General features: G+C 44.9%; 1 protein-coding gene across 4 annotated transcripts in view; it reads left to right on the forward strand.

Moving 5' to 3' along the window:
- The first annotated feature begins 1,086 nt into the window (after nt 1-1,086).
- The window catches only part of NNT (nicotinamide nucleotide transhydrogenase), a 54,506-nt gene continuing 33,359 nt past the window's right edge, over nt 1,087-22,233 (forward strand). For 2 of the 4 annotated variants that reach the window (XR_014539622.1, XM_083576039.1), the window contains exons 1-7: nt 1,165-1,421; nt 7,578-7,785; nt 14,336-14,565; nt 18,006-18,223; nt 18,980-19,067; nt 21,614-21,702; nt 21,987-22,174. Coding sequence is in view for 3 of the 4 variants with exons in the window: in XM_083576039.1 (XP_083432165.1) it covers nt 7,632-7,785; nt 14,336-14,565; nt 18,006-18,223; nt 18,980-19,067; nt 21,614-21,702; nt 21,987-22,174 (967 nt within the window). In the remaining variant the exon portion in view is untranslated. Of the gene's footprint in view, nt 1,145-1,164; nt 1,422-1,610; nt 1,757-7,577; nt 7,786-14,335; nt 14,566-18,005; nt 18,224-18,979; nt 19,068-21,613; nt 21,703-21,986; nt 22,175-22,233 lie in introns of those variants that run through there. The other 2 variants (XM_083576041.1, XM_083576040.1) reach the window with 2 other exon arrangements.

Consider the following 22,233-nt stretch of genomic DNA (forward strand, 5'->3'; position numbering starts at 1 on the left):
GTTCTCATATAAAAATAATTAGGAAGAGAAGGCTTCATTCCAGTGCATGCTTGTTTGGGATGATGACCCCCTGGTGTTGACAAGACTCATTAGGAAGAATGTGTGCTTAGAAAAATTGGCAACTTGGGATTGCTTGCTCATCTGGCACAAGCAGGAGTTTCAACAGTAGCCCTTGGCTCACCCTTTCAGAGCTGGCCATTGTAAGATTCCAGATTAATAAGACATTCTTTACAAAAGCAGCCTAAGGAAGGTCCAAACTCTTTCAGTGTTTTATTAATCACTGTAATTTACGAATGCTAGAACTAGCAGCTTGGTAACTTCACATTTTTATTTCTCAAACGTTTATTTCTGGACTGAAGCTATGCTCTGGGGTAAACTATGGAAGCAATTAGGCCACTGCTTCCAGATGAGTTTTGTGCAGATTAGTAACTTGTTAAAGAGTAGGAAACTGGTTAAAGAGTAGCAATAATGATTTGACAATTGCCAGAACAGAGGGATCTAAGAAATTGCTTTCCCCAAGGATCTGTATTGGGACTGGTGCTTCTACATTTTTATTTCCTTAATGAGAAAGATTCTTTTGGCAAGTGTCTATTATGTGTGTACCTACCCTCCCTGCCAACTTGAATAAAATATAGTGGGGAGAGGTATATTTTATTCAAGTGGGGGTGTGTGTGTAGGTAAGCCCCAACCCACATAATCGATCACAAGACACGGCTTACGCACCCTATTAGAATGGCAATGCCCACCAACTTTTTGGGGGAGTCTAGTCCCCTCAAATATTTTATTGGGGCGTTGAAGGGACTCAACCCCTAGGAGTTGGCTCCTATGGAGCCTACAGGAGCTGCCAGAAGGAGGAGTACAACACAAGGCGCCATCCAACTGTCTTAGGGACTCCACTGGGGAGGATTTTTGCGTAGGGTTTACTCCTCAGCCTTTCAGTCTCCCCAAGGTGTCCTGCTGAAGGAAACGACAAGCCGCCGGCGCAGTTAAACCCTCAATTGAAAGCAAGCCCCTCTCCGCGCGCTGCAAAAATAAAATGAAATAAGCCCCAGGGGCGCGCGCCCATGCGCACTCGGGGAGCTTGGCGGCGGCGGCGTGACGCGTTGGCGAAAGACCCTCTGCCGCCCCCTCTCTTTCGCAAGAGGTGAGCGCGGCTCCCCGCCACGTGACCTCGCCTCTGCCCAGACAGGGTCTCTCTCTTCTCTTCTCTGCTTCCATCCCCGTCCAGTTTCTGGACTGCGGGCGGCTCGAGCCCCGCCCACTTGGCTGGGGCCTCGCGCCGGCTCTGCTGCTCTCCGCTCTTCTTCCCGTCTCGCGCCGGCGGCTCCGGCGAGCCGGGAAGGTCAAGCGCAATATTGCATAGATTTGCAAAAAAGAGACAAGCGGGGCCGGAGCGGGCAGCAGGGCGCAAAGGGCGGGAGGTAGGTAGCGAGCTGTTGTCTCCTCTTCTTCCTTCTCTTCCTCCGCTCGGCGCTTCTTCCTCCTTTCTTCTCGGCGCGCCCTAGGGCTTGCTCGGTGTCTGTGTGGGGGTTTTTTTTGGGGGGGGCGGTGTCGGTTCATTCACGGTCGTCGCTCGCCGCGATTGCTTTTTGGGCGGGGGCTGAGGCTTGGAAACACTTTCTGCCCCCTGCCCACCCCTGCCCCCGATCGCATCTCCCGCGCGGCTTGTTGTGCCACGCTTTTTGCGCTTCTGGCATCTGCCCTCCTCGTCATCCATCGCGGTTGGGGGAGAAAGAAAAGCGGAGACTGCGAGGAGGTGGGCATGACTGATCTATCTTGATGTGCTTTAAAATGAAATGAGAGCAGGCTTCCCCGCAAAGGGTTAAACCCGCCGCTTTCCCTCCACGCACAAAGCGCAACTTTGGCAACGGGGAGTAGCAGAACTGTTGCTATTCTAGGCCCGCTGAAGTTAAGGAGAAAAGAGGGAGGCGAGGGGGATGAAAGCAGCAGTAGCAGCAGCAGCAGCTGCTTCCCATTTTGCCCGTTCTGGTTAAGAGTGGCACAGACAGGAGCAGAATAAGGCTGGTTTTTGGGGGGGAAGGGGGCTGCTACTCGCGAGGAGGCGCCTCTGGGTCCGAGTTTCAATGGGTTTAGCACAGGAGGGAAGGTCACCTTTGGTACGTTCAAAACAAAAAAAAAATTTTTTTCCTTCCAGTAGCACCTTAAAGACCAACTAAGTTAGTTCTTGGTATGAGCTTTCCTGTGCATGCACACTTCTTCAGATACACTGAAGAAGACCAACACGGCTACCTATCTGTATTTGGTACGTTCCTCACCCCAAAAAACCCCCAAACCACTGAGTGAGCAATCTGTTGGTTTGACTGTGACAGGCCGTCCCTGGCCTGTTTGTCCTGCAACAAAATGATTGAGAAAGAACATGCAGGTAAGGCATGTAGAAACCACATGTCTCCTAAGCTTTTTCTTTTGGGCTGGGGAAAGAGATTTAAAAGGAATGTGCTTTTTTGGCATCTTCCAGCTTAGCCGAAGCGTCTTTATTGTTATGCAGCAAAAATAAGTTGGTATAAAGGCGTGTGCATGCGGGCCTCTGAGGGCTTTTTCCCCTTTCTTTTTCTAACTGTCAGAAGCGAACCGCAACAGTTGCCAAAGTCAACATCGCGGTTTGCCTGTTACGTGGAGGTCAAATGTAAGGTGGGAATGGAGGACGCGACCTTGTTTGAGCCTTGAAATGGGCACCGTTTGGGATTTGAGGAAGCTCCTTTCATATAAAGGGCAGGAGAGAGGCTGTGCAGCCTGTGAGGGGGAAGGATCTGGGAAGAAGTGGTTTAAGTAATTATGGTTGCTTTCACATGACTTCAGAAGCCACAAGTCTGTTCTTAGGAGTCACGCCTTATCTTTTAAGATGTGAGAGCCAGGGCCAGAGGGCAATGCTTCATTATACTCCCCTTTTTAAAAATTAAAACTCTGTTCTGGGACCTGCTTCAAAGGTACAGCTACACATTTAGGTGGCCATATCTTTGCAACTGGATTGCCCTTTTAAAGCAAGGGTAGCTAACCTGTGGCCTTTCAGATGTTGTCAGAATATGGCTCCCATCATCCCTGCCTGTTGGACAGGTTGGCTGGGCCTGATGGGAGCCAGACATCAGCAACCTCTGGAGGGCTGCAGGTCATCTAACTCTACTACTGAATGTCCTGTGTGAGTGCCTGGAGGCAGTTGGAGGATGGATGGCAGCTAACAGATTGAGGTTGAATCCTGACGAGACAGAAGTATGGTACTGTTTTGGGGGGACAGGAGGCGGGCAAGTGTGGAGGATTCCCTGGTCCTGAATGGGGTAACTGTGCTCCTGAAGGACCAGGTGCGCAGCCTGGGAGTCATTTTGGACTCACAGCTGTCCATGGAGGCACAGGTCAAATCTGTGTCCAGGGCAGCTGTTTACCAGCTCCATCTGGTATGTAGGCTTAGACCCTATCTGCCTGCAGACTGCCTCGCCAGAGTGGTGCATGCTCTGGTTATCTCCCGCTTGGACTACTGCAATGCGCTCTACGTGGGGCTACCTTTGAAGGTGACCCGGAAACTACAACTAATCCAGAATGCAGCAGCTAGACTGGTGACTGGGAGCGGCCGCCGAGACCATATAACACCGGTCTTGAAAGACCTACATTGGCTCCCAGTACGTTTCTGAGCACAATTCAGAGCGTTGGTGCTGACCTTTAAAGCCCTAAACGGCCTCGGTCCAGTATATCTGAAGGAGCGTCTCCACCCCCATCGTTCTACCCTGACACTGAGGTCCAGCACCGAGGGCCTTCTGGCGGTTCCCTCACTGCGAGAAGCCAAGTTACAGGGAACCAGGCAGAGGGCCTTCTCGGTAGTGGCACCCTCCCTGTGGAACGCCCTCCCACCAGATGTCAAAGAGAACAACAACTACCAGATTTTTAGAAGACATCTGAAGGCAGCCCTGTTTAGGGAAGCTTTTAATGTTTGATGTATTACAGTATTTTAATATTTTTTTGGAAGCCGCCCAGAGTGGCTGGGGAAGCCCAGCCAGATAGGCGGGGTATAAATAATAAATTATTATTATTATTACTACTAATACTACTACTACTAGCGGAGGTGTGACTCTCTCAAGTCTCTGGCAGTACTGTTGACCTGCAGGTCTCACGTCCATATTTATCTGGAAGTAGGCCTCGTTGAGTATGTTAGGTAGTGGGAGGCAAAGCACTCTGCCTTGTCTTGCTGTGGCCTTCCAGGCATAATTCTAGAAACTGTCTGAGTCAAACACACTTCAGAGTTTATCGTTTTGCCATTGTGTACTTCAATAAAACATGAAAGGAGGGTGCACACGCCAGGGAATTGCAGTTGGCCTGCAGCACTCTGGCACTTTCCCACGGACTTCTTCCCAGACATCTGGATATGCAAATTACCAGCATTGCACATTGGGCCTTATAGATTGTCTCCTTCCCTATTTCATATTTGTCAAGCTGTTGCTCTCCAGTTGTTTTGGGCTGCATCTCCCCAGCAACCTCAGCCGGCACATGCTGACTGGGACTGGTGAAAGTTCTAGTCCAAAACATCTGGAAGGCAACAGGTTGGCAAATCCTGTCTTGCTTTGATCTGCAGAAATGGTTAAGAGCCCCGTTTGAAGATGCCAGCTATTTGCCTGGAATGTATAGCAAGGGCATGGATAAGGGAGAGAAATAGTTTCTCTTCTACAACCATAAAACTCAGTTCTTCTGAACAGTAGGATAATATTTCCACAAAATGCCACGAGACCTTATTTTTTGAGTTTGAGGTCCCATATTCAAGGTGATGGTGGGCAGTGGGATTTTGGCTGTGGTGCATGTGATTGTGCTGCTAATATTACTGCTAATATTACTTTATATTAAATAAATTATCTAGTTATAATTTGAGTAAGTGTGTTTTAGTTACAGGCCCTGGATTCTCAGGAGCACATGGACATAGTCAAATACCGTACATATTTAAAAATAAATAAATAAACTGTCAGGGTTATCTATAAAGCACAGTTCTGACTTACAGTTTCAGGCACCAGTGAATTAAGACTTGTGGTTAACTTTCATGCCTGGGTAGATGATTGGACGCTGACAGCAGGCTGCATAAATTAAAAAGGCTGTGACTCTGAGAAGGCTTTCACAAGTCCTTCCCTCAATGAATGAACTTGACTCCTCTCAGAGACTGATAAGGAGTTGTATCCAATCATGTGCCTCTGGTGCAAATTATACACTGCATTGCTTTCAGAGTGCAGCCAATTGGAACTTGTTAATGAATGGGGATTCCAGCTTCATGCATTTCCTGCAGACGTGGTAAATGTCCAGGTAGTAGTCGAGGCATTATTAATGTGGGCTATTCATTTAAGGGGGTCACTTTTATCTGACAGCTGTTCGCTTCCTTTGGCAAAGGGCTAACTGTACTTCTCTTGGAGTGAGTATATTTCTTACGCATTTTGAATATCTTGGGTACGTGGCATCTATTCTCACAGTGTCCCTGTGTTTTCTATTTGTGGCATTTGCTTCGTAACTACGCTTGTTGGAAACTTTTTAAACTTGTACATCAAGCTGAGGAGGTAGGAGTTTTTTTTGAAATACTATAACTGTGTGCTTATTGGGCAGCTGTATAGTGGGTATCAATTTTCAATGTCTTTTGTTTCTTTTTCCAAGAGAGTAGCAAAAATGTTGCCTACAGTTTAACTTGATCTATGAATGGAGAGAGATGGTGTGCTTTGTTTCTTCAGTGCTGAAATAAACGTTTTCAGTTAAAAGCTATTAAACAGCATTTTTTTAATATACCTCTGCATGCTTTTTGTTACATGGTGCAGTTGTTGATGTATTAATCCTCCCTTAAAGTAGATTTTTTACTAGATCAATTTATGCTGGAATGATAATATGAGGACTTTCAAGTCGCACGAACTCTTCAGACTGAGTCCCCCGAAGTGTTGCTGCTGTTTTCAGTCTTTCACATGTTGTTATGGTTGCACTATAAATAGACTTCCAGCAGAAAAAAGAGAATTAATTCCTGGGCTACACTTTATTGGCTGGCACCAGCATTATGAAATGCCTGTTATCTGCTGGTACGTAACCCCCCTTCAGCATGCTGTGTAGGCTAGCAAATCTATTCTGTAGGTTATCGCCTGTATATAATTTGGGCTTCTTACAGCTTGCCATCCTTTGTAGTCTTCATCCTTGAAAACAATACACTTAGTCTTACCGGCTTTGTTTTGAATGCAGAACATTGTAAAACATGCGTAGCTAGATTTAACCAGCTTGCTGGTAATGACGCCTAGATCCTAGTGACAACAATAGTAAAACCCTCATTAATTTTCAAGGCTGTTGGATTGTACCCGGTACTTCTTTTTTTTTGGAAGTATAATCACTGGTGATAGTAATGATACCCTTGAAAAGTTTACAGTTAGTATTTACAGTTAGTGCCTGGCCCGGCACTCCTCTCCCCGTGTCGGAGGAACCAACACTTATGGATAAGAGTACTGAACCAGGTCATGTTGGAGGTGCCAGTGCCTGGTTTGCGCCTACCAAGTGCCGTGCTGGTTCGCCGGGCTCCCCCTGTGCGGGTTGTCAGGTGGTGTAGTGTGGCCCTGCATGGCTCCAATACAGGGCACTCCAGCAGCGTCTGTGGCGAGGGCTGGGGTGCTGCGTTGGGATCCTTCACCCTCTGCACTGTGTGCCCTGCCCTCGGTGCATGCATTCACCTGCCCCAGGCTCCAGGAGCTCACGCTACATGGCTGCATGCACAGAGTCATTCCAGCTTGGTATTACATACATCAGGGGTAGCCAGCGTGATCCCCACCAATGCTGTTGGACTTCATCATTTTGCCAATTGGCCATACTGACCGGGACTGATAGGCATCAGTGTCCAACCGCACCATGTTGGTTACTCCAACCCTATATTGAGACCCTATATTGAGAGCCAGTGTGGTGTAGTAGTTAAGAGTGGTAGTCTCATAATCTGGGGAACCGGGTCCGCGTCTCCGCTCCTCCACATGCAGCTGCCGGGTGACCTTGGGCTATTCACACTTCTCTGAAGTCTCTCAGCCCCACTCACCTCACAGAGTGTTTGTTGTGGGGGAGGAAGGGAAAGGAGAATGTTAGCCGCTTTGAGACTCCTTAGGATAGTGATAAAGCGGGATATCAAATCCAAACTCTTCTTCTTATATTGGCTGCAGTGGCTCTCTGGGATTTTAGACAAGTGTGTTTCCCCTGCCCTTTCTGGAGATGGTAGGAATCAAATCTTGGACCTTCCACATGCGAAGCCTGTTCTCTGTCCCTGAGCTATGGTCATTGTATTGAAATAAGTAGTTATGTCTAGGCTCGAAGAGAGATAATTATTGCACCTGTACGAAATGAAACCTGTGTATTATACTTTGTTTAAATTATTAAGATGCTGAAGGTATTAAAACACTGTGAGATGGTACCAACATTGGATACAACACAAAGAAAGAATTGTGGACCTTGTTAACCTTCCCGCCCCACCTCCCCAAGTCCTGATGAATTCAAATCGCGATTTGAAGTGACACATGTTTTGAATAGACTGCTTTGCAAGTCTCCGCTGCTATTATTTGCTAAAGGGCTAATGCTTTTGTATATGGCAGGGCATCTGTGTGGCTTCCTAACGGGGTGATCCTGCCTGCTGAATCTTGGACATCATGGCAAGTTTTATTCTACGTACAGTTTCGACAAGCTGCTCCAGTCCCCTTTTCAACAGTGCGCTATCTCACAAGGCGAAGACTGTGAAGACACCATGCCTACGAGCCTTCCGCGTGCACCGGGTGCTCTGGTGCCAGGCTCCTGTCAAACCAGGTATGTGAGCTCAGATAGGCATTCATGATTTCAAACTAACAGGTCTGATTCTTGACACTTGTAGAAGCCAGTTCCCAACTTTCCATCCCCTCTTCCAACATTCTGTCACCCTCCTAATGTAATCCATAAAAGGAACCTGGGATGGTTTACCAGGGACAGGCAGCAAGTTAAGTTTCGATTTTAATGTTGATTCTATTCCTCTTTCTCCCATTATAAGTGAATGGTTGCTAAGCTCCCTTTCAGGGTGAAAAGAAAGGTCTAAGCTCCTGGGTTAATTTGTGAGGGCAAAGCCTTCCCTCCACATTCAAACTAGGTCGCCCAGCCTTCACTGACAAGACATCCTGCAGGAGGTCAAAACGCACCCCCAGGGTTTGTGTAAGGTTATTGCTCCTTCTGTATGCTCCCTGCCCATTATAATGATTAGTAATTTGCTGGTGAAGACATGTGTTATATTTGGAAGGGACACACCTTGGAAACGTGTGTATGTTAAGTTTGCCTACAAACCTGCCAAGGGCAAGGAAAGTCCATGATGAAGTGCAAGATAATACTTCTGCAGCTAGCAAATATTTGTGGAACTCAGCTAATTAAATATATCAATATATCTAGATACTTTTTGTGTTCAGGTTAAAGCTTAATCTGCAGTGGCTGCTTTCACGAAACATATTCTGTGAGACTCTTCTCTTTTTTTCTCCTTACTGGACCATACATATTTGGTGAAGCTTGGGAATTTGTTAACCAACCCTCTTACTTCCCCAAACCCTTCCCTATTTCAGTTTTACCTTGGTAGTCGAACGGCTTGGCTCCTGAACAAATTGGCTCCCGAACGCTGCAAACCTGGAAGTGATTGTTCCGGTTTGTGAACGTTTTTCAGGAGCCGAACATCCGACACTGCTTCTGATTGAGTGCAGGGAGCTCGTGCAGCCAATCGGAAGCCGTGCCTTGGTTTTTGTACTGTTTCGAGAGTCGAACGGACTCCCAGAACAGATTAAATTCAAGAACCAAGGTACCACTGTACTTCTTGTCAGTCTCTGTCTTCTTTCCCCACTCCTCTTTTGTCCTAATTAGTGGGGTAGGAGAGCTGAAAATAACACCAATATATTTCACATCCGGCAACCAACGCGCCCTTTTGGTTTCAGATAGTACATGGGTAGATGAGTCTAGAAATCCCGGGTCACAATTATTCACAGCCCTCTAGTGGCTTTGGTGGCTAATTTACCAGAAGTAATGTATTTATCATTAACTTTGGAAGTGTATACTCGATTCTGACCAAACTAAGCCTCCTAATGTCTGTTTTGTCACCTGACATCTCATCTGGTTTTTAATCATATACTTCTTGGATGGGTAAATTCTAGTTCACAGAGCGGTGCAAGAAATCAAGAATGGATGAGAATAGAGCATCGGAAGATGATTATGGAATTTTAGCAAAGCATGACATCCACTTTTCATGCTCAGTCCAAAATTCTGTAGGTAAAACAGTAGTTTGTATCATAGGAGAGTTCTTGCTCTGTAGAAGGAAGGTCAGCTTTCATTGACTATCTAAGGTCTGGGCAAAAATGGAATGGTTTTTCTCCTATTAAGTCACTGAAAGGCATGTTTACACTTGTGCCTCTTATGTTTACAGACAGTCTTTCATGTAGCTTGGCACACAGGCAGGAGGCAGAGTGGTAGCTCTGCATGACTAAGAGTAGCTAAAAACGTCTTTAAGGAATAAACTGAAACTGAAAATGGATGTCATGTTAATGTTTTGAGTTGCTCTTTTGCTTCCTTTTGCGGGGTGTGTGTGTGGATATTCTGCAATTCACTGGTGTAGCAAGCACTTTTAGTCTGACTTTGGCAGTAGCTATTATGCAAAGCTATTATGAAGTGAGTGCCAATGGAAACAGCCTGCTTTGCTTTTTGAATGACCAGTCTCTGCTCAGCCATTAAATAGGGCATGTTTGCATATCATGCTAAACCACGGTTTAGGACAAAGAGCAGGAGCTGTCACAAGACCCAGGCTCACACACTTTCCTCTCCTTCTGTAAGGCCAGGAGCAGGACTTTGATAGCTCTTAGCTTCATATTCCCAAAATCTTTGCTTATCCTTGTCTGGATCAGGGATCTTTCATTTATCTTAAAAAACAAAATGCAAAACCTAATCAGTTCCAAAACTAGCTAATTTCAAACTGGAACTTCTGTAGCTGGCTTGGCCAAGTGTTATAAACCAGAATCCCTGGTCAGGATGACAAGAGATTTTAGGAAATAGAAGCTAAAACTCTGCTGGCATCCACCTAGCCATATGGAAAGAGGAGAGGGAAACACAGGGCATGCAAACTCAAACCTCCCAGTTTTAATTTATTTGCTCAAATTCTGGTTTAGTGTGACCTGCAAGCGTTTCCTCCCAGTATTAGATTAAGATCAGTTGAACTCATTTTTAAGACCGTTAACACGTTAGCCTCTTCATTGGAGGGTACATGGAACTTTCTGTTAACTTTACCACTTCTTTTGCTGGTCAGAACAAAGTAACAGGGTACTTTTTACGTAGCAGTCAAGGTGAGTGGTGGTTGTGATTATCCTAGGAATTTGCTTAACCTTGTTGCCATCCCATCCTGTGTCTGATTGCTGGCTGCAGGTGGATCCTACCATTCATATCCTTCCTTCGCTCCTTTCCTGTATTTCCTACCTACTCCCAGCCTACAGAGTTTCTTAATGCAGTATAGTAGATATAGTATGGGACTTGAAGCTGGGCGACCTTAGTTCACTTCCCTGCTTGGCTATGGACTTAGCTGAGTGTAACAGAGCCAGTCAGAGCCTCATGGTCTTATTTATTGGTTTATGCCACCTTTTAAAGCAGGGCTGAGCGAACTTTGGTCCACCCAATGTTGCTGAGCCACAACTGCCACCCACCTTAGCCAGCATGGCCAATAGTCAGGGATGATGGGAGTTGTAGTTCAGCATCGTCTGGAAGGTCAAAGGTTCCCACCTTTGGTTTAAAAGGTTAACACCCTTTTCAATGTGATTTACAGAACAAAAACCGAAACTATTTATATTTTCACACATGCAACGTTAAAATAACTACATTGCAAAGCAAAATCATCAGCAACAGCCAAAGCCATAACTTTAAAATATTTCACCAGCAACAGTTTAAAGCTGATCCAGGTCTCTTTAGGATTGTTTTTTAAGCCTTTTAAAAGGAGGGACCTCAGGAAATGCATTGCAGAGGGATGGGTCCACAATAGACAAGTTCCTGCCTTAAATAGGATAAAATGAGTTTATGTTTTTTTGGCACGCTGCTCTGAGTTCCTTAGAGGGTAGGATATAAATGTAGTAGTAAAAGAAGCCATTGGGTTGCCCTTTTCCAGCTAGCATGATTGATGGTGAGTGATTGGTGCAGTACTTCCTTGGTTTGCAGTGATAGTCAGTGCTGGGCTTAACATGTGAGGTCTGAAGGATGCCCAACTGAAAGCAGCTGATTTGCTGCCTTTCTAGTTTCACTGGAAGATGTCAATGTAGGTGTGCAATTTTACTGAGTCAATGTAAATGGAAACGTCTTGGTCTGCTTCCTCCACGCTATTCACTGTATCTTTTTTTCTGTCTTCATTCCACCTCACTCCCTTCAGGCTGTCTCCTTGTCTTCCTGCAGAGCTCTGAAAAAAGGTGAGCAGCTTCTTCGGAAGCTGTTGGTATAGTGAGTTGGTAAATAGGTACAAGTTTTGTTTTTTCCTCTTCCCCATCTTAGCAGTAGTCTTTAAAAATAGCCTCTTGTCTAAAGAGGCTGCAGTCCTAAGCACACTTACTAGATAGTAAGCCCCATTGTGCTCATTGGGATTTGCTTCTGAATGGCTGTGCTTAGATTGCACTTTTGGTGTCTAATCTTGGGTTTTTGTCTCTGTGGAGGTCACTGAGGAGTCCATGAAGGCGACCAACACAGTGCTGCTCTCTTCCTCTCTGTAGTTCCCTGTAGATTTCCTTATTGTGAGATTTAAGCAAAATTGAAGTGATCCTCTGTAAATGATGGTAGCTTACCAGGGATGATGTGGCTGGCCTTTTATGTCCGAGCGATGCTTATTCCATGCTTCATCTTTGTAGAAGCCATTGCTGTGACCTGGTGAATGGGAGGGAATGACTGGGCATTTTATCAGCGCTTCCTAAAGCTACCTTGTTTCTTCACAGGGGAAAGGGGTGATACCTTAAAGAAGGGGTGAGCAACTACGGTATATTGTTAACTCATAAATAATAAGTAACATTATTTTTAGTATTAGTATTATAATAAAGGGTTGTCCTGGTGCTTCAGTTTTGGAGAAGACTTGCGCTCATACCAGTGGGAGCCAATTTATTAGGAGGGATGATTTTCATTGGGATGGCAGCTGAGGAGTAAAGCAGCAAACATCTACCCTCCCTGTGCACTAGGATGCCAATGAAAATCTCCCATGGTGCACCAGTTAGGCCTTGGGTGGTGGGGGAGTTTCCATTACTGCTGACAGGGTGGTGTAGTGGTTAAGAGCAGTAGACTCGTAATCTGGTGAACTGGGTTTGATTCCCTGCTCCTCCACATCAGCTGCTGGGTGACCTTGGGCTAGTCACACTTCTCTGAAGTCTCTCAGCCCCACTCACCTCACAGAGTGTTTGTTGTGGGGGAGGAAGAAGGGAAAGGAGAATGTTAGCCGCTTTGAGACTCTTTAGGGTAGTGATAAAGTGGGATATCAATCCAAACTCCTCCGCTTCTTCTTTAGGAGCTTTTTCCCAATCCTAATTGCCACCTGTGTGTTTGTGTGTGGGGATTATTTTCCTTGGGATGGCAGCTGAGGGGGTAGAGAAGTGTAAAGGAGAAAGAATGAGTTTGGTGGACGGGGAGGGGGGGAGAGACAGAGAGAGGGGGGAATAGCACCACCCATGCCAGATATGTGCTGCAAGCATACACGCCAGCTCCTAGGGGCCAAGGCACTTCCACCACCACCCCAGTGGTTTTTTGAGGGTCCCAGGCTCCCTCGATATTCAGAGGGCCTTTGGCTCTGCCCCCCTGGCTCCTCACGATGTTGTGTGTGTGTGTGACATCGGGATGCTCAATCATATTGAGAAGATGGTGCCTCTGGCCCTGAGAACATAGTAAGTCCCTACTGGGTCAGGCCAGTGGCCCATCTAGTCCAGCTTCCTGTTCTCACAAGCGTCCAACCAGATTCCTGTGGGAAGCACATAAGCAGGTCCTGAGCAAAAGAGCCCTCTCCCCTCCTACGGTTTCCAGCAACTGCTATTCAGAAGCTTATCACCATCAGGAATAAGAGCCACAGATAGCCTTTACCTCAGTGAATCTGTGTAAGCCTCTTCTAAAGCCATCCATGTTGATGGGCTTCACTTCCTCATGTGGTAGTGAATGCCATAGTTTTAACTATACACCAACAAGGACGCTTGAATCCTCCATCATTCAGCTTTCAACACAAGTCCTAGGATTGTGAGAGAGGGAGCCAAACTTTTCTCTATCCGCTTTCTCCATGCCTTGCATAATTTTATAAACTTCTATCATGTCACTTTTTCTCCAAACTAAAAAGCTGCAAATGCCTTTTTAGTTTTCCAAGACTGGAACAACAGTTTCTCCACTCCTGTTTTATGGCTGTTGGTGTTTCTGGTGTTACAGCGTTTGAAGGAATGTTTGTCACATGTTTTGGAGGAACAGAAACACTGCAGCCTGGCCAAGTGGCATGTGGAACATGACCTTGTGAGAAATGGCTGCAGGACCAGTTCAGCCATAGACTTGCTAATTGGCCTTAGGCAAGTTGCTGGACTCTTAGCTGGAGTTTTTCACCTGTAAAATGAAAGAAGTCTATCCCAAGGTCGTCACCTTTGCAGCTAAAGAAGACTATAAAAAACATTGTACCCAAAGTGCAAATGACTGTAGAATTTTTTTAAAACCCAAACATTATGCATGCTAATAAGTTTTACACCTGAGAGAAGAAGATATTCTTAGACTTCTACCACTAAGTTCACACAACCACTTTTCATAGAACTCAAGTGCTTACTGTTTTATTTAAATTGGACTTGGGCCACAATCCTGCACACTTATGTAGGAGTAAGGCTCACGGAGCTTCTTGGGATTTGCTTTCTGAGTGGTTGGGCTTAATCATTTGAATGTGTTTATCTTTTCCAATACTATGAATAGTTAATGTTTTTTATTGAATTACTCCTGCCATATATGCACTGGTGAGTTGTTATAGACTGGTATCTAAAGGGATGATGGTTGTCCATCATATTTTCAGCCTGAAGCATTGTACAGTGGTACCTTGGGTTACATATGCTTCAGGTTACCGACTCTGCTAACCCAGAAATAGTACCTCGGGTTAAGAACTTTGCTTCAGGATGAGAACAGAAATCGCGCGGCGGTGGGGGGAGGCCCCATTAGCTAAAGTGGTGCTTCAGGTTAAGAATGGACCTCTGGAACAAATTAAGTACGTAACCAGAGGTACCACTGTACATGCAAACAACTATTTTCATTGGAGGTTGTTTTCTCTCTTTCTCCCCCCCCCCCGCCCTTTGCAAACTACCAAAGGATTTGCTGTTTGCTTCTCTTCCATTTACAGGTATCCCATATAAGCAGCTGACTGTGGGTGTTCCCAAGGAGATATTTCAGAATGAGAAGAGAGTTGCCTTGTCACCAGCAGGAGTTCAAGCCCTGGTTAAACAAGGGTTTAACGTTGTTGTGGAGTCGACTGCAGGAGAAGCTTCCAAATTCTCTGATGACCATTACAGAGAGGCAGGGGCACAGATCCAAGGGACGAAGGAAGTCTTGGCATCTGATCTAGTCGTCAAGGTAATTCTGGAATTTTTTTTCAATACTTCCCTGTCACAGGTGTGGGGAAACCTTTTCAGCTTCTGGGGCCCACAAGCCAGAGGTGGGTGGGGCCATAGGCACACGTGGGCATGCCTAGAGGCAAAAGTGGGCATAGCAATGGATGTGACTCCTGCCTTTGTACCAGAGGCTACGTTACAGCCAAGTAAAAAATTCCCACCCACCCACATCATTCCATCTAGACAGGCAAGAGCCATCAACATAGTTCCAGGGACATATTCCAGCCAGGCAAAAACATTGAGCAAAGGGACATAGAAAATGGGTGTGTGGCTTGGGGAAGGGTTGTGGCTCAGTGATAGAAGGTCCCAAGTACAATCTCTGTCATCTCCTGGTATGGCTGGGGATGGTATGGCCCAAGTACAATCTCTGTCATCTCCTGGTATGGCTGAAATCTTGAGGAATGGCTTCCAATCAGGGTAGATAATACTGCGCTAGATGGATCATTGATCTGGCTCGATATAGGCAGCTTCCTATGACAGTCCCAAGGGTTGGATAGAGAGGCCTGTGTGGCTGCATTTGGGCCCCTGGCCTGAGGTTCCTTACCCCTGCCCCATTCATCCTGTCATAGGAATGCCCTATTTATGTGGTCGCTGCTGAGTAGAGAAATAATGCTGAGTTAACCTTGTAGGGTGGAGTCAGACTGCAGCAAAGGCACAGAGTGTCACAGATTCACTGCCAGATGGCAGCTTTGATGCAGGCTGCGATCTGGAGGAGTTTGCACTTGCCCATGGAGTCTTCTTAGTTTCCCCGCCAAATATAGACTCCCAGTACTTTATGTTTTGGAGGCCACTGAGCTACATTTTAGCCTGTGCAGTGGTGGCTTTCCAACCTTTGCATTCCAGAGGATCCTGGTGTTTCCAGGAAGCTTACTGATGCCAGGGACGCAGGTGGCACTGTGGGTTAAACCACAGAGCCTAGGACTTGCTGATGAGAAGGTCGGCGGTTTGAATCCCTGCAACGGGGTGAGCTCCCATTGCTCGGTCCCTGCTCCTGCCAACCTAGCAGTTCGAAAGCACGTCAAAGTGCAAGTAGATAAATAGGTACTGTTCCAGCGGGAAGGTAAACGGCGTTTCCGTGTGCTGCTCTGGTTCGCCAGAAGCGGCTTAGTCATGCTGGCCACATGACCTGGAAGCTGTACGCCGGCTCCCTCGGCCAATAAAGCAAGATGAGCGCCGCAACCCCAGAGTCAGTCACGACTGGACCTAATGGTCAGGGGTCCCTTTACCTTTACCTTTACTGATGCCAAGTTCAGTAATATATGGGCCTACGGTTTCTGCAGGAAATCTAGCAAGGCCTCACATGCATGCCCAGGTTCCCTTGCCATGTGAGAATGAAGAGAATCCTTGGATTCACTAGTGCGGTGTAAATGAATGTGTGTAGCAGACCATTTACCACTGGGGAGCTCTTCCTGTGCTAGGAAAGATTTGAAGGCAATTAGTAAACTGATTTGAGTATTTGCTTGCATGAGTGAGTGATGGGAGAATTCCAGAAATGCCAGGCTAGATCTATGGAACTGGCCCATGGTGATCTGTGCATCAGGGCTGTTCACATATAAAGGAAGCCAGTGCCACATATTCATGAGTGTGCGATTTGTGTTGCCTACAGTCCTCCTTTGGCTCACTGCAGTTGCTGCAAGAAGACCTCAATAAGTAGCCTCAGTGTAGTAGCTGCTATATATTATAAGGATTGCTAAGTACAGTAGCTCATTGCATAAGTCACTTGCACTGTCTGTAGAATTTCCATGCAACTAGCTGCTAGGAAGATAAGTTAATTCCTTCCTCCATTTAGCAACCACAGCTCATGCGTCTATCCTAACTCTCCAGATGTATTAACAACAGATGGTGCGTGGGTGAGAGCTTTCTCAAAATATTGATTGCATATTTTTTATTTTGTATGTGCTTCGATATATTGTGATCATGAGCCACAGTTGCCTTATTTTAAAAAATTAAGTTTCCTCTGCTGGCTGCATCGGTGATCTTTAATTAGCCTGCAGGGACAGTGTTTTTTTTTAAACACTATAAATGTGAGGAATGGGATTTCCCTTCCATGATATTTCTAAAACATGTGTGAGCAAATCCTTAAACAGAAAGGAAACCTCAGTCCTTGCAGTCCAAATGCACTTATCACAAGGCACGTTATTGATTGAGCAAAGTCCATTCCTGCAGCTGCTTTTGAATGGCAATGATATGCTAAGTCTTGGCTCCTGTAGTCTAAACATTTCGAAATGCATTAGGAGCTGCCCTATACAAAATCAGACCATAGGTCAACATTATCTACACTGACTTGGGAGTGGCTTTCTAACATTTCAGGCAAGATTGTTTCTTTGCCATTCTGGGGATTTCAGAGTTTGAAAAGGGGAACCTTTTGCATCCAAAGCATGTGCTTCACTGCTGAGCCATGGTCTGCCTAGAAACATACGGAATTATAAATTTTGTTCACAGCAGCTTATTCAGCTCGTGTTGCAGTAATGAAAGCACATCAGCTGGCAATTGAGATGTTCTTGGTTTAAATCTTGCTTCAGACTTGGGACGCAGAATTGGCCTTACTATATCTTACCCTCAATGCATTCTTCCCTTGTTACCATAATAATGATAATAATTACCCGACCCCACCCATCTTCCCCCCCTCCACCCCTTTTCTTCCTAATGTCTCAACAAATGAAACTGATTTGTAAAAATGTTACATGGAAAAAATACAAGAGACATTACACATACTTCTGCAAAACAAAAACAAACAAACAAAAAATTATAATTAAAAAATAAAAATATTAGCCTGCACCACAGAGCTATTTGAGGATTGCTGAGATACTGTATTTGAGAGCTGTAGTGCTGCAGTGGCTGTTAGGCTGAGCTCGGAACCATGACTCCTCGTTTCAAAATCTTCCCAGGGCTATTAACTCAGAAGGTATTGTGAGGCAACCCACGTGCTCCCAGAGATGAAATTCTGGTGTAGATTTGGACCCTGGCAGGTGCAATTGAGGGTATAACAATTTGCCTTCTGCCACAGTCCCAATCTGGAATGGGAAGGAAAGCTTCCTGTTACTGTTTCCCTAATGCAAATAGCAGATGTTGGACCCCTCATCTGGACTGAGACTGCAGCTGGAGGGGGCAAAGTGTTGAAGATCACCTACACCACTGCCAAGGGTCCGAGCTACATCAGTCTCCTACACCTACTGTTTGCACTTAAAAGCAATGTCAATGTACCTGTAAATGATTTGAACGTTACCTATTTTAGCACCAGTTCCTCTGCAACATTGGAATGAAAACTGCCCTTCTTTATATGCAGGTGGTTAGGATTATTAGGAGGATTCCCGAGAAGCATATTGAACAGTCTTTAGCACTATGAAAATGCTAAGTGATGCTTTATTAATTTTATTAATTTTTGCGCATTCTCAATTTCAGGTGAGAGCTCCTATGTTGAATCCAGCTCTTGGCATGCACGAGGCAGATCTCTTTAAGTCATCTGGTACCCTAATCAGTTTTATCTACCCAGCTCAAAACCCAGACCTCCTGAACAAACTGTCAGAAAGAAGAACCACTGTCTTGGCTATGGATCAGGTCCCTCGCGTGACCATTGCTCAAGGATATGATGCTCTCAGCTCCATGGCCAACATCGCTGGGTATGAAAACACAGTGTTTTAACCAGCTGTGTGATTACATCAATGGGCAGTTGGGTTTTGGTTGGGATTCATATCCCAAACAAAGGTTTGTTTTCGTTTGTGAACCAGGGCAGCCAGTGTGGTGCTCTCCACACCTTGTGGACCATAGCTTCTACCATCACTGGCATGCCGGCTGCGGCTGATGGAAGTTGTGGTCAGCAATATGGGGAGGGCACCATGTTGTCTATCCCTTGGATAAGCGATTATGTCCAGTTGTGGAGATATGCCTGGAGGTGTAGTCAAGGCAGATAGCCAAGCTATCCGGTTTGGAAAATATTTAAGAATTGGTATCTATTTGGGTTCAAAGAATGTATGGGAATCTGAAGCCCACTAGGTTCTCTCTTATTACTGAGGGCAAGGATCCATTATTTGGGAAAGGAATTAGGAAGGAATTACTTGCAGGTGAAGAATCTGAATACCGGGGGTGAATACTTGCACATAGAAAGGAGTTTTTAAGCTCCTGCAAATTTGACCCAAACTTTGTAAAGCCCAAAGAGCACGGGCCAGATCAGAGGAGGTTGCCATCAACAGCTTGTGCATCTCCTTAGGAATGAGGAAATGAGAAGGCTATGTTTTGGACAAGCAAATTTGTCCAGCGAATACCTCTGCTATTTCTACCATCTTAAAATAAACAACAACACCCTCTTCTAAATAAATAAAATAAATGTAAGGTTGGGAAATGATACTGATGCTTGTGTTCTCCTTTATTTCTGACAGCTATAAGGCAGTTGTGTTGGCAGCCAATCACTTTGGTCGTTTTTTTACGGGTCAGATCACGGCAGCTGGCAAAGTCCCTCCAGCAAAGGTAGGTAATGAAATAAGTGCAAGTGCTGTTATTTGCAGGCACAATCATCAGGTGATAGAAATGTGACGTGACTTTGCATTTCAACTGCAATAGATACTGGTTGGAATTTTGTTTCACAGGATGACTACCTCCCCCCCCTTTATTTAGCATCTCTCAGTGAGCCAAATATAGCTTCTTTTGCTGTTAGTAGGCATTTATTTGGATGCAGCTGAGGCTGAATGGCTTATGAATTGGCATCCTTCAAAGTTTAAGATGTTCAAATTGTAGACGTTTAATATAAAAATTGGCTTGCTGTTGCTAGAATACAAGGTCTTCATATACAGCGTAATGTGTCTTATGAATTGCATTTTTGGTTAAAGAGATGTTGTGCTTTTTATCTAGACTACAACCTAAAGAACAATACTTTGCTGATGTCTAGAATTCTAGGTTTAATTTTTGTTTTTACGGGCCCCCTTTTTGTTACAGGCTTGTAAAATAAAGTCCAAAGATCTGTACTGAGACTGGTGCTGTTGTAACAAGTACAGTACGAAGTGTTGTGTGCAGATCCTAAAGTACAAAATACACACATAGTTCAACACACAAATATTTCTGTGTGTGATTTGCCACTTTCCCCCTTAAAAGTGGGAAAGCCCCAAACCTGACATGTTGGTGTGTTTTAATAACTTTTTTATCTGCTGTTCATTTTAATTATCATTTAGATGGTTTAAATAGTTAAACTTTTTTTATAATTTTAATATTAATTCTAGGTTTCATTAGAATCATGGACTATATAAATTTTGATAAATAAAACAATATAAGGGTGGAGAAAATATTGGGTCCATGCATTAAAGTATATTAAAGGACAAGTAATATGTGCTTTATTTTGTTCCTGGAGTATTTCTGTACAAAATACTGCACCAGATACTGCTTTTGCAAGAGGATTAAATTTGGCTTTCCAGGAGCAATGTAGTAATCGCTTGGAAGCTTACTGACCAGATTGCATTTATTCAGCACTAACTAAATCAGATTTTTTTAGTGGGGAAAGCTCCATGGTCTCTTTAATTTATGCAAATTAAGTATTCTTGCATATATTTTCATTAGTCTGCATAATTTGTCTTGCTTCTGCATGCATAGAAGAAGATTCACCCTCCTGCACTACAATTAGTGACAGGGAATCAGTGGAATGTCAGTAGAATCTTTATCCCCTATTACTAATTGCAGCGTGTGTGTGATTTCTGTGGAAATTGTGGCTGGGGAGAGAAGGCTAGAATTTTCCTTCCTCATGAGCTGTAGTCCTGCTAAAAACCTCACTTTAGTTTATTATTAATAATTAATTATAATTAATAATAATGGCAATTGCCTGATGTGATTGGGTGATGCATCTAGCATCACTGTAGTTAGGCCTTCAGATTTGCCAGATGTTGAATGCAAATAATGCCTGGTTCCAAGGAACTGTGAGATATGCATGCAATCCTGCTTACTGTGCTGCTTATGTACTTAATGGAAAGGTGGTAGTCCCTGATTTAAGCTTAGTGCTATCACCCTGCTGCTCCCTCACATTCCCAAGGACTGGATTTAGCAATTGTCTTCCTCCAGCTGCTTACAGATGGTGCATGATTACTGTGCAGCTTTTGGTTTTCTAAATCTACCCCGAAAGAAGCCCTGGCTGCTCTTTTTCCAAATACTGTGGCACTGTTCAGAAAGATCTAAGGGATAATACAGATTAGATTAGTGCCGAGCGAGTTTAGCTATATCTTGGCATTGTGGGATTGTGGGAAGGCCAGAACAAAAGTTTGGGAGTGTGGAGTATTAACCAGATGTAGAAGAGGTTAATCCTCTTGGTCCCAAGGATGTGTGAAGGTCAGAGAAGTCACACTGCAATGGGAGCAATGTGTTCATATCTGCAGAGGACAAGAAGAATGTCCCAGAGTGAGAGAGCAAAGACTAGGAGGCCCCATGGCAAGGAAGGGGTCAGCTTGGTGTCCTTGACAAGCAGAAAATCATTCTTGTGCAGTAAACCAGATGGATAAAACACTTTTTTCTGTTTGGACTGTCAACAGAACAGCCAAACTGAGTTTTGTACTCTTAACCCAATGAGACTTCTTAACACTTTCAGAATATGGCTATGTCTGAACTGGGTTTTTAGACCTGAAATAGGGATTGTGAGAATGAGACAAAAGAACTGAGATATGTGCACAGTCACATTTAGTGTGGAAATCTGGAATATTCCATGTTTGCTCCTTTTCCAGCTTCCTGAATGTGCACAGGTGACCAGATATCCCATCAGAGGGAAAACTCACAATTGTGCTTGGGAGTAGTTCCTCTTGTTTACAAAATAGCTACCTGATGGTTGGGAAGCTGCAAAGGGCCCTTTTGATTGAAATATTATTCCGTTGACTGGCTGACTCCTCCCCCTCCCCCCGTAAGGCACTGAAGGAGCTGGGCTCTGCTTGAACCTCGCTTGTAAAATATTCAGGCTCAGGAAACCATTTTCATTCCGTATTCATTGACGTGGAACTGATGCCGGTTGATTTGTGACTTAACTGCGCTGTGTTTTGTGGACGCAGGTTCTGATCATTGGTGGCGGAGTCGCAGGCTTAGCATCTGCAGGAGCAGCTAAATCAATGGGAGCTGTGGTTCGTGGGTTTGATACCAGGTATGTGCATACTCATCTTAAATTATTGCTAGCAGCCTTACTATTTCATTTGTATCCATCTCTTCCGCCAAGGAGTTTGGGCCAGCATGTCATATGTGGGGTCCCAGATAAACACAGGGAATTCCCTTATACTGCATCTGGGCTTTGGTCCATCTAGACCACCCCTGTGGGCCTATTTGACCCAGGAAAAAGGCCTTCTGGGGTGGAGCCTTCACTAACGCTGTCCTTTTGTTTCTCCCCAACACCCTTCCTGTTAAAACTTATTTTTCTCTTCGAATTCATAGAGCTGCAGCATTGGAACAGTTCAAATCACTAGGTGCGGAGCCTTTGGAGGTTGACCTAAAAGAATCTGGGGAAGGGCAGGGAGGCTATGCAAAAGAGATGTCTAAAGAGTTCATTGAAGCCGAGATGAAACTCTTTGCAAAACAGTGCCAAGATGTTGACATTATCATCACGACAGCTCTCATTCCTGGTAGGTGTCCTGTGGAGCAGGCAGCCCTTTTCCTGTTGAAATGAAAAGAATGTGTTTGC

Source organism: Podarcis filfolensis (assembly GCF_964270895.1).
Source record: "Podarcis filfolensis genome assembly, chromosome: 11".
Lineage (NCBI taxonomy): Eukaryota > Metazoa > Chordata > Lepidosauria > Squamata > Lacertidae > Podarcis > Podarcis filfolensis.